Source organism: Pipistrellus hanaki (genome assembly GCF_964339955.1).
Source record: "Pipistrellus hanaki genome assembly, chromosome: 4".
NCBI lineage: Eukaryota > Metazoa > Chordata > Mammalia > Chiroptera > Vespertilionidae > Pipistrellus > Pipistrellus hanaki.
Genome location: NC_140506.1, coordinates 33,864,359 through 33,877,606, shown reverse-complemented (window position 1 = coordinate 33,877,606; position 13,248 = coordinate 33,864,359). Strand labels below are relative to the sequence as shown.

Sequence of the window (13,248 nt, the reverse complement as noted above, 5' to 3'; positions counted from 1 at the left end):
TATATAAATATAACAGAAGCCTATTTACATAGTTTATTTTAAATAAATGTTCCGTTAGTTGAATTCAAAGATTTACTAAGTCAATAAAAATAATATTCCCCATTCACCAGGAAATAGTTTTCTTACCTTAAGTAGGATAATATCTATATCTGAGTACTTCATGCCATTCACTAACACAGGAATCAACCTATAAGAAAACAAATTCATGAAACAAAGAACAAAAAATGAATGAAAATTATGAAGAAGTCTTAATAAACTTTTGTATGCCAATAATACCAAAGATAAGCCCTGGCCAGGTAGCTCAGTTGATTAGATCGTCGTCCTGATATGCCAAGGTTGCAAGTTCAATCCCTGGTCAGGGCACATACAAGAAGCAACCAAAGAATGCACAAGTGGAACAATAAATCCATGCTTTTGTCTTAGAGCATATTTTGTGCTGTCTGCCCTTCTCAAATGAGTATTCCTAATATATGTTATAGTTCTTTTACAATTCATGTACAGGACCCGCTAAATAGAATCTTAGAGGAGATAAGATTAATAGTGCTTAGAAATAAATATAAAAATAATAGCAATTTCTTCCCTAAGAATTTATCCCAAATATACCAACAAACATTCCTTTAAAAAAAAATAAAAAATCTTCACCTGAGGATGTTTCCATTAATTTTTTTAGAGATGGGGGGGACACTCTGATCCGTTGCCTCCTATACACCTATCTATACCCCTGAATGGGGATTGGTTGAACCTGAAACCGTTTGGTATACACAATGTTCCAACCAACTGAGCCACCCGGTGGGGCTCACAATGCATTATTTCAACTAAAAATAAATACAGCCATAGAAGTCAAACATATTTATGACTGGCTTGAGTTGTTTAATGTTTGAAGAGATGATTTTTTACCCTGCTACTACTCAAGTCCTGGTTGCTTTAAGAATGTCTAGGTTTTAATAGTGTAATTAGAGTTAGAGCACCTCACTATAATTATGTTTTTATCAGAATCTCCTAATGTTATAGAGCTTGGGCTTTCACTAATAGCTCTCCAGTTTTTATAAAAAGCAATATTGATTTATATAACTCTTAGAACTAGATGATTCTATGTTAAGAAACAGCAAATCATAAAAGTGGTACCACACATTATAGAGAAATGTAATCAACGGATTTCTTTTCTTTTCTTTTAAAATATATTTTATTGATTTTGTACAGAGGAAGGGAGAGAGATAGAGAGTTAGAAACATCGATGAGAGAGAGTCATCGATCAGCTGCCTCTTGCACACCCCCTACTGGGGATATGCCCGCAACCAAGGTACATGCCTTTGACCGAAATCGAACCTGGGACCCTTCAGTCCCCATTGAGCCAAACCGGTTTCGGCATAAACGGATTTCTTAAAAAAAAAAAAAATCCGTTTAGCATATGATGTTGTACTTAAAAGTACAACATTAGAATAAAATATAGGTGAAATTATTGCTTTCTTTGTGGGGAAAGAATTTATTGGAAAAGAAAGAGAAGTTTACTGACTATATGAAAATTAGAACATTCAAATACTGTAAATACTTAAAAATACGTAACTCAGATAATACTACCACAAATTAAAACAAATGATTTTGTTCTTTGCTCATCCAGATGGCTAAGATTAGAGAAATTATAATTAATGGCTGATAAAAGTTGTGACACGATGGGACACTCTAGTGGAGTGTAAATCCGTATAAGTTCACTAGAGAACAATTTGGAGTATTTATGAAGAATCCTGAAATGTTCAGTCCTTTGCTCTTGGCAAAAATCATTTCTAGGAATTCTATGTGAAAGAAATGACCACTTATGAACAAAGAAAGATGCTTACGGTACTACAGGATTATTTGGTTAAAAAAAAGGAGCAAATAGTCAACAACTAAAGAAAAGTCAATCTTATATATGTGGTATGCACACTATGATAGAATAGTTCTCAAAGTTTAAAGACTAATCATGACCTGGATGAAAAGTAAACAATATTCAAGAACCGAAATGAGAAAACCACAAAACAGTAAAATCAGAATTTTAAGCACTAACTAACTACAGCGAGATGCTACAGTGTTTTACACATTATCAAATGTAATTTGTCTTGAACTAGCCTGAATATATATTTGGTATATGGTAAAAACACATAAAAAATACTAACAGTGATTACTCAGGGTGGTGAAAATCCAAAACATTTTAAGTTTTCTGCATTTTAATTTTCTTCTATGAGACTGTATTACTTACTTTTCAAAAGATAGCAAGCAATACTTTTAAATATCTGATTTTAATGCAGATTAAGTCATTGTATTGTACATCTATAATCAATACATGTTTTGTTAACTATATCTCAATAAAACTGGAAAAAATCATACAAATTCAACGCTGATTGAACAGCATTCATTTGGGTTAAAACATCCTTAACAATAGGTTAATCAAAAATTTCATGACAACACAACTAGTGGGAAATCATTTTCTTTGGTAAAAACCCCACTAGTCTATGATCAAATTGCAAGGATTATAAAAAAACAAACAAACTGTGCCATGAATTACCCAAAATTAAGTATGACTTAGAATAAACCATGCTCACGTGATTTTAAAGAAATGTAGTGGCTTTATGAAAAATCTCTTTACTAATAGCAACAATAAAATTAAGTTCGACTTCTTTAGAACTCCCCGATGATAGAAGAATTCAACTAAAAATACAGAAGTGAGGAATCACTGTTAAATTTAAGAACAAGGTAAAATTCCTAAGAAGGAACACTTACTTAGGAAGGTGTCTTACAAGTACATCTTTGCATATTGGTTGCTCAGCCAAAGTTAGCCAAAATTCACAGGCTTCTAAAGCCACGTTTTCATCTTGATCTTGGGTCCTCTGTAGCATGTACTGTAAACAAAGGAGCCTTAATATTAATCAGTTAAAACCATACAATTCGAATAAACCTCTATTACAGCAAGTTAATAGTCCTTTGCTATGGCCCATTTCAATGTAGGGTTTACATTTTTAAAAAAAGCTTCCTAGTTAATTTTAAAATGCAACCAAACTTAAGAAATGCTGCTTTTGCACATTGCCTAATGAAAAGTGTTCGATGCATGTATTATTTCTTGTATGGATGTATTTTATGAAACCGCTGAGATTTTTAAAAATGTGAGTATTAATAATCAAACATTAAGTCTTAGTAGAAACAGCAAAATAAAAACCTCCATTAAACCTTTCTTAAAATGAAGAAACTTTTCATAACATATCTATTCGTCTCTTGTAAGTATATACTTCATGTATTTAAAGATATATATATGTGTATGTATATGTAAAACAATTACAAAAGTAATTTTAAATTTGGAAAGTGACATTTCTTAGTGCAAATATAATTTGTAGTTTCCAACAAAAAAGGTTTATCATGTGCTTTGAATATACCAAGCCAAATTCACTCTTACTTGGAAGAACACTGTTCCCAAATCTATCCAAAGGCATACTGTCTAAATCTCTTTAAAAAATCCTTATATGCAAAAACAAATGTAAGAGTCACACATTATTTCCCAATGTACCTGGGACTTGGAATTGGGGTTAAGTGATGAATTCTTCATATACATCCTCTGCCTGATTAAAGCATCTCACATGACAAAATATGGCAATACAACAGTTGTGGCAGGCCAACCCCTATTACATTCCGTATCATATCATATCCTACTACTATTCAGAGTATTGCTGAAGAAACAACTGTAGCATTATAAATTAGACTCCCAGCCCTGATATGGTCCTAGCAAATGATAAAATGTCTTTCTTAACTTTCTGGTTAACTCCAAACTCTCTCATTAAACTTTCAACTAACTCCACCCGATTCTTCTAAACACTTTATGGAGGAACAGGCTCCTCAGAGAAACTGTCATTTATTTCCATATTATACTGCTACATCCGCTTATCTCTACAATCATCTTTCCCAATGTTTTAGAAAAGGAGTCACTGTAAATCATGGATGCCAGCCTTCTAACAAGTCTTAGACCCCATCCTTGAAAAAGAGATCTCTCTCTGTACCATAGGGACCTCTGAAAGTGAAAATGGAGGAATTAGATGCACAATATTTAATCTATTTGCAAATTGTTTTGTTTTAGAAATAATTGCATCTTATTTATTCCTTCCTTTAAATATGGCTCAACTGTGATCAATAAATTTTCCAGTAAAATTATTTAAATCACATTTTAAAATCTAAATAGTTTCACGGAACTATAATGGTGATGTATATTCTACTCAGAAATCTCTTTGTTAACATAAACCACAAGTTGAAGAGATCAACTTTACCAGTAATGGGTAGAAAATTCTTAATGACATAAGAATACATCACTTAATCTACCACATTTTATTGAGCATTTAGCCTAACTCATACCTAGTAAACACAAATAATCTAAACATTTCCTAGTTATCCTGGTTAAAAGCTATCTACTACTATAAATATTTTTTTCTCTCTTTGAAACATCTTAATAAAATAAATCAGTAAAATAATAGCAATCAATCTTAAAACATCTTAAATCTCATAAAAGAAAAATCACCATAAAGATAATTTATAATTTTAAGAAAATCATTTACTAATTTTGAAGCCTCCCTTCAAAATGTTATTAAATAATATTAGAAAACAGTGGTTTCACATTATATATTTTGTGCCCAAGATTTTTCTTGAGGGAAAGATGATGAAAGAACCTTTAAATTGCCTATGTTACCTCAACTATATTATGCATGTGAGGAAGCAGGCGATCCATTCGAACTTCAAGCAGCATCACAAGTGCCCGGCACACATTTTTCCGTACCTCTGGTTCTTCATCCCCAGCCAATGCAAAGAGGTTCTATTACACAAGAAATATTTCTCTAATTAAATATTCCAATACATTAGAAAGGTTTATAAATAATAACCAGTAATCTGCAAGTTGTAACATTTAAAAACCCTAAGAAAATATAGTACTAATAAAAACTGAATTGGGGAAAAAAAACCCCCACTTGAATTGGCCTACAATATCCTAAATAAAAGCTTAATATGCAAATTGACCTGATATTGGAATGACCAGTCGCTATGATGTGCACTGACCACCAGGGGGTAGACACTCAACGCAGGAGCTGCCCCCAGCCCTCAGGCCCAATTGCCTGATCAGGGCCTGCTGGCCAACCTCTCAGTCCCTCCCCTCAGCCAGCAGGCTCCCATCGCCTGGTGGGGAACAGGTGGTGGGTAGTGGCAAACATGGGTGGCACCAGGCCAAAGCAGGTGTGAGCAGGGCCCTGAATGCCCCCCTGGTCGCCCCACACACAGAGCCAATCTTCCCTGGCAGCCGGGGAAGATCGGCCTGGATCGCAGGCCAGGCCTAGGGCCCCTACCTGTGCACGAATTTTGTGTGCTGGGCCTCTAGTTAGATTATAAAATAAGACAAATATAGAATGATAATTGCCAAAAATCCTAATTTTGTTAAATGATCTAAAAACCATTCTTTCTGAGAGTATGATTGGTTGTGTTTTAGGGTAAGTTTTAATTTGTGAGAATAAAACAATGACATTAGGTCATGGGGGCACTCATCTAGTTGATCCAGAAATAAGCATTGAAATAGAATTTGATTTATTCTTGAAAATTACTGTCTGTCAAGAGATTTAGTCCTACCAACTCTGATTCTTAAGGTGGTTAACAGGTACAGATTCTATAAAAGAAACAGTAATTGAAAAATTTTACACCCCCCCCCCCCCCCCCAAGTTTCTAAAAATTAATCCTAAACTGCCATTGTTCACCAGGTCAACTGCTGAAAAAATAATTAAAAGCAATCAATCTCATACTGTTCTTAACAAGTTTCTCTACAAGGTTTTAAAAAAAAGACTGAATTCTAGGATGTTTATGTAACTTTACAGATAAAGATACAGAAGTTTAGATGTTAAGTCACTTGCTAGCCAGTGGGGGAGGGGATATGAGTTTGTTTTTCATGAAATCATGATTAAGTTCACACTCATTATACTATACCAACAGCCTCCACTAGAACAAGTTGTCTCTCTCTCTCTTTTTTTTTTCTTCTTTTTTTTTTTTTTTAAATATATTTTATTGATATTTTACAGAGAGGAGGAAGGGAAAGAGATAGAGAGTTAAAAACGTCGATGAGAGAGAAACATCGACCAGCTGCCTCTTGCACACCCCCTACCGGGGATGTGCCCGCAACCACTGTACATGCCCTTGACCGGAATCGAACTTGGGACCTTTCAGTCCGCAGACCGACACTCTACCACTGAGCCAAACCGGTTTTGGCTAGAACAAGTTGTCTCTTAAGAGGATGCAAGCAGAGATGTGAAAAGAAAAAATAATAAACTTTTCCTATCTCACTTCTGAGATTCTACTTTATGTACACACACACATATACTTTAAAAGCACTAAAAAGATCATTAAAATAAATAAGTAAAATCCAATGTGCCCCACTGTCTTTTCCCTGGAAATCACAAAAACATCTCCAAATAGATGAACCTAAAACCTCATTTCAAGAAAAGGGGTAAGACAATGGAGAAGTTCAAATATCAAATATGGCATATGTGAAGTACTGTTTCTAGCATTTAAAAACTTTATTTTGCCGAAACAGGTTTAGCTCAGCGGTAGAGCGTCGGTCTGTGGACTGAAAGGTCACAGGTTCGATTCCGGTCAAGGGCATGTACGTAGGTTGTGGGCACATCCCCAGTAGGGGGTGTGCAAGAGGCAGCTGGTCGATGTTCTCTCATCGACGTTTCTAGCCCTCTATCTCTCTCCCTTCCTCTCTGTAAAAAATCAATATATTAAAAAAACAACAACAAAAAAAACCCACTTTATTTTCCCCAAGACCCTGATGCTTCCAAAACTCTGTAGCGCCTTTTTAAATTTTATATATTTTATAAGGTCAGAAAAGAATACTTTCTTTCCATCAGGTGCTCCTTTATCCTATCTTATATAATAAGAGAGGAATATGCTAATTATCCATTACACCGTGAGGAGTAATGACTGACCATGTAACGACTGGATCATGGATCTGCAGGAGGGTGGGCAGCAAACTACAAGCAGGAGGCAGAGAGCTACAAGAGGTGGCAGGGCAGCAGCTATGGGGTGTGGAGGGGGATCTGGGGGAACTTCAGGGGGCCAGTTTGGGGAGACCTACAGGAGGGCTGGGCAGCAGGTGAAGAAATACAGGGCGGCAATGACCTACTGGTGCACAGATTTGTGCGCAGGGCTACTGATATGTTAGATTACATCTTTCATTAAATTTGATGTTGTCTTACTTAATATGAATTCACAGCTTTGCCAAGGTAGGTTATAGATGCATATTACTTTCCATCAATAATGTCAAACTTAGCAGACATGACATCAGCCCCTGATGAAAACACTGATAATGGAAGAATTTCTTCATTTACTAAATGGTTACTGAGGGACTACTATGTGCCAGGCATCTCCTCTGGAGGGTTCCTGCTCACGCAGGATGAAAAACCAGCTGACTTTTCTACAGCTATCAAGGTGGTTAACAGTTACAGATTCTATAAAAGAAACAGTAATTGAAAAATTTTACACCCCCCCCCCCCCCCAAGTTTCTAAAAATTAATCCTAAACTGCCATTGTTCACCAGGTCAACTGCTGAAAAAATAATTAAAAGCAATCAATCTCATACTGTTCTTAACAAGTTTCTCTACAAGGTTTTAAAAAAAAGACTGAATTCCTCAGGTAACTTTTCATTATAACATTGATGAAACATGATAGGAATTTAACTCTTATTTATATCAATCAGTCCTATGGTGAAATTGGTTTCATAATACTTGCTTGGCTTAAAAGCCACAGAACATATTGATGACGTAAAGTGAAGACTTCGTGTACTGTTCTTTTAGCTTGTGCCTTCAGATTCTTTATCAAGTTAAGTTTATTCAGCCTCACCATACTGCAAATGACTTGGGAAATTTAATTTCCATATGCAACTGAACAGTATGTTGAAGCAGAAATTTTTATGCTGAAGATATTAAGCATACCATAATCAGCATTTACATCATGATACAAGTGGAAAAATCAATAGAGGAAAAATTTATAGTTATAAAAACCATATGCAATAAACATTATCTAACCTCAAAAACAAAGGGGAGGATAAATCTTACCTCAATAAAAGAATCAATGTGCAGCATCAGAGCTTGAGTTCTACTGATGATAAACTGATTGACACAAGCAACAGCATGAGATCTAGAAACAAAATTTAAGATTTAGCATATGCTCATTGCATCATTTTTCTATTTGCAAAAATCTTAAACATTCCTCTATAAAAATATTACAATGTATGTACAGCAATACATATATTCCACCCTAAAAAAATGAGTAAAATTTGTTATTTACACAGAAATAATATGAATAATATACATATTAAGGAAAAAATAATGCAGGTTACAGAGAAATATATTATTGCTCCTATAAAGGTGAAAAAATGTCTGAAAGAACATGTGCACATTTTTAATAGTAAACTAAAAAATGGAAGGCTGGATGGTGTATAATGGGAATTTTATTTACCTACAGACTTAAAAATAAGCATTCCTTAGAAAAAAAAAAATTGGAACAGTCTACAGTCTATTTGTTTTGACATAACCAATTCAATGCCGCAGCAATTCTTAATGGCACTATCTAAAATTATTCTTAGCTCACAGGTCATGGTCGTGGTTGGATTTGGCCCCCAAGTCAGTTTGTGAACGGGCCTAGATATTACTCGATAATGTGGCTACACCCTACCCCCTAACTTCATTTCCCATTATGCTACAATTTTTTCTTCCCTTGTCACTCTAAAAGGCCTCTTCCCAACTTTGTACTTGCTGTTCCCCTAATTTCCCTTGATTTTGCAAAAATTTACTACTTTACTTGGTACAAGGTCTGTACAAATGTTACCTTTTCAGAAAACCTTCTATACAAAATACTTCCGAAACACTGTCTAACCCTTTTTTCTCACTTTCCATAGTATTTCTCATGAAATTGTATTATTTATCAATTATTACCGTCCTGTAGGACTCTTCTAATAACCCAACAGTAGACAGAAGAGAAAATCACCACATACAGCACAAACATAAGAGGTTCAACATGATTAGTGCCATTTTGAAATGCCATTTTATATCTATTTGATTGGCAAAAATTAAAATGTGTGATAATACCAAAACTGAATATGTATACCCAGGAAACCCCTGTGTCTCAGAAATTCCTTCCCAAGATTTTATGTCTTCCCTGAACCTGGAAGCAGCCAAAGGCCACTGGGTGTGCATATACATGAATAAACTGTTTGTCATGCAAAGGAATAACATACACTAGTCAAAACAAATGTGACTATAGTGACACAATATGGAAGAATCTTAGCAACATATTAAATTTAAGGTGCCAAAGATTAAATTCATATAATATCTTTTATAAAATTGAAAACCAAGATCAATAAAATTATTTTCTAAAAATTCTAAGAATAGGATCAAGTTGGGATAAGATATAGGTTGTTTTCAAGGTCTTTGCTTTTATTATAGTTAGGTTTGAGTGATTATTAAAAATAACCAAAGATTGAATGTAAGTGGGAAATGAGAATGTGCCATAAGCTATGAAACATAACCCAATTTGTGTACCCCAAGTATGATTAAAAAAATAAAATGGCTCTGATTTTTAAATTGCTTAGTCATGTGATGGGTAAACTGTATTTGTTTGCCTCATTCCATATTCTCAAAGTCTAACAGTTACTGTGAGAGGGAAATACATGCACAGTAAATACCAGTTAAACTATATTAATAAAGTATTAAATAATTTTGTGGATTAAGACTACATAAAGATGAAAGATATGTTCAGTGTACAGATAAAACACACAACAGATATCATCATTTACGCAAGTATACATTAAAATATTTTAAGAACATATTAAAATAATATAAAATATTTTATTAAAATATATTCAACAGAATCTCAAATGAGCAGTAATGAACATTGACTGAATGGAAACATTTCTGTGTTGCTAGACTGTACTTTGTTAAGTTTTAAACACATGTATTATAATAACAAAATAAATTTTTATATCCAGTAATGATATAGCTATTATCAGGAATGTTTTTTTGTTTTTTAATTGCTGAGAACTGGTCACAAAAAAGTAAATTTCTTAGAAATATGCAAATCACCACACTTTCACACCTCAGTGGAAATGTTAAATGGGGGATACTTCCTAGGGAATATGAATTCCTCTATCTAATTTCCTATACCAGGAAGAGTAAAATTTTATTTTGAAAATATTTATTTGCATGACATTATCCACAAATAAGCATCTATTACATTTCCTCTATGAGTTTAACACTAAGTACTGCGTAAGAGGACAAGTGAAATTAAATCAAGGTAAAAACGTAAGAACTAAATAAAGAACTTAAGCAAGAAAAAGATTCCCAATTTTCCCTCTGGTCACACTGTTGAAACCACAATCCTTTGAAACACAGCTTGCAATTTTGAAGTAAGCCCCAATGGGTATCTGAACCAATAGTTAAAAGCCTATACACTAAAGTTCATTCAGTTGTATATCCCTGAATCCTCTAGAAACTATGCAATTTCTACTTTACATAGTAATATATTTGATTATTCTACATAAAAGCATCATGTACTGACAACTGTAAAAAACAAAACAAAAAAAAATCAAATAACAATCAGAAGAGCAATGATTTTTCCATAGAAACAATAAGCAAAGTTCAAGTTAGAAAAAGCATATATAACTGAAGGGGGAAAAAGTACAGCAGGCTGGAGAACTTTAGGTGAATTTACAAAGTCTTACACAAGTCAATGTAATAAAGGAACCATGATAATCACAGCATGATAGGACAACTGATAACAAAATCAAAGACTTATTTAATATCCTAAATATAATGGTATTTCAAAACTAGATGCTAGGCAGTTTCAAGGAATTACAGTTATAGAGAAAAAACAAAACAAAACAGACCAGGTTAATTTCAGAAACAGTCTACCATGTGATCAAACAATTTCAGAAACAGTCAACTATGTGATTTCAGAGTGCACTAAAAAATCTTTCCAACACCAGGATTAAAATGGTTTTTTTTTTATGGTGTTTTTTTTTTTTTAAAGTAGGTTGTAAGTCCCTTAAACTAAAACGTGTGTGTGTGTGTGTATGTATGTACACACACACACACACACACACACACACACACATATATGAAACCTATATGTATAAAAGCCTAATATGCAAAGTGCCCCCTTGGGAGTTCAATCGCTTGCTGACCACCAGGGGGTGGTGTGGAATGAAAGAAGGCCCTGGCTGGCAGCTGCTAGGGACCCTACTTGTGCATATACGTGCACTGGGCCTCTAGTTACTTAATAATTTAGATGTCATACTTGAGAAACTTTTATTACACAGCTGCAAATAAAGGTACTTGTACTTGGCAAGGCTCATAAATTAAAAAATACAAAAAACAAAAACACAACCCAACAACAAACAAATACTGTCCAAACTCACTGAGTTTTAACCTTTCACAAGGAACCTTAAAAGCATAACTGTTAATCGTTACAAATGTAATTAAACATGTAGAACTGTCATATTCAATGACAATTTCATCAGAAAAAGTATTTTATGAGCTTTGTTTTTAAAGGAATAAATTTCAGTTATCAAAATTCACCTTTGTGGAATATCTAATATATTTTGCTAGTTACAACAATAATAAATAATGCAAAAATAAGAAAGTGGTAAGAATTATACCAGAGTTTATAAATTAATTTAATATTAGCCATATACCTTATTTTTGGACTACTGTGCTTGAAGAACTGTAAAAATTTTGGAATCATGATGTTAAGAGGACGATCTAAAACATCACTATCTAAAATCTCAGCAGAATCTTCACATATCTTCTGAAGGGCACCAAATGCTCCCTGTAAAAGACATTTAAATTATTAGAATTAATTAAAATTTGAAGTCATTTCAAAAGTAAATTGAGGAATATTAATTTGTATGAATTGTTTTCAGTTCACATAAAATGCTTCCTCAAAAAAATCTGTAAATTTAATCAATTTTATGACAAATTATTTAAAAATCTCAGTTTATATATACTGACACATTTTTATTTTACCATTAAATAACTTAGAATGAGAAGATATTTTGGTTGGGAGAGATTGTAATATCCAATTCAAAACCCTAATTTTTGAAATATTCTTATTAAGTCAACGTTATTTTTTCTAAGTACTATCAGTTGTACAACTCTATACTTACATATAAATATATCTAACATTGTACCACTTCTTCTTTTTTTTTTTTTAAAGTATAAAAGAGGTCTTAATATCGTTAAAAAGTTACTTACATGTAAGACATTTATTGGGTAATGGTGACAAAATCTGTTAGAAGGGCAGGCAATTCAAATTGGCAACTATTTCTCTCTAGTCGTTTTTACACCAAATGGGCTGAGAGCTCTTGCACACAGTATGTAACCTATTAGTTCATCCACTGACATGCTTTACTGCTTTTAATCCCATTAGCAGCTCCCAGGAACTTCTTCTCCACAGTACAATTAATTTATGAATACCGTCTCTTTAAAGTATGACTTATGTAAGTAGCCACGCCACAATTTCTAGACTATTGCAGCTAAAAACTTTTTTTTTATTCTTGGGAAGTGCTTGCTTAAAATTTTTATCTCTTTTTAATATTACTATTATACCAAAGCTATATTTAACCAGTTTAGAAATACAGTTGCCTTCACCTGAGGATATATTTTTTAATGACTTGAGAGAAGAAAGGGGGGGGGGAGAGAATGAGACAATGAGAGAGAGAGAGAGAGTGAGAGTGAGAGTGAGAGAGAGAGAGAGAGAGAGAGAGAGAGAGAGAAAGAGAGAGAGAGAGAGAGAGAGAGAGAGAGAGAGAGAGAGAGAGAGAGAGAGAGAGATAAGCCAACAGTTTTTATAGAAGTTGTCTCCCATACATGCTCTGACTGGGAATCTAACCCACAACCTTTTGGCGTATGGGACAACACTCAACCAACTGAGCTACCAGGTGGGTGTACTATTTAACTTTTAATAAACTGTTACCTGATGGCTAAATATTATTCAGTTTTCCTGTAATGTTAGCAGGTATTTCTAAGGCATTACTTGGAAATACATACATACATACCTATACACACACACACACACACACACACATATATCCCTACATACATACACACATACATACATATACATATGAATGCAAGTTCTTTTTTTCTTCTTAGCATCTTCTATAAAAACTGTTGGCTTATCCTCCCCGTTACCCAAGTCAGATCT

The 13,248-nt window shown here is 33.8% G+C and overlaps 1 protein-coding gene across 2 annotated transcripts in view; it reads right to left on the bottom strand.

Moving 5' to 3' along the window:
• TNPO1 (transportin 1) overlaps positions 1 to 13,248 on the bottom strand; it is an 84,908-nt gene that overhangs the window by 29,533 nt on the left and 42,127 nt on the right. For both annotated transcript variants that reach the window (XM_084880892.1, XM_084880893.1), the window contains exons 6-10: positions 11,738 to 11,871; positions 8,103 to 8,184; positions 4,700 to 4,822; positions 2,755 to 2,873; positions 127 to 187 (exon numbers count right to left, since the gene is read on the bottom strand). In XM_084880892.1, the coding sequence (XP_084737018.1) occupies positions 127 to 187; positions 2,755 to 2,873; positions 4,700 to 4,822; positions 8,103 to 8,184; positions 11,738 to 11,871 (519 nt within the window). The remainder of the gene's footprint in view (positions 1 to 126; positions 188 to 2,754; positions 2,874 to 4,699; positions 4,823 to 8,102; positions 8,185 to 11,737; positions 11,872 to 13,248) is intronic.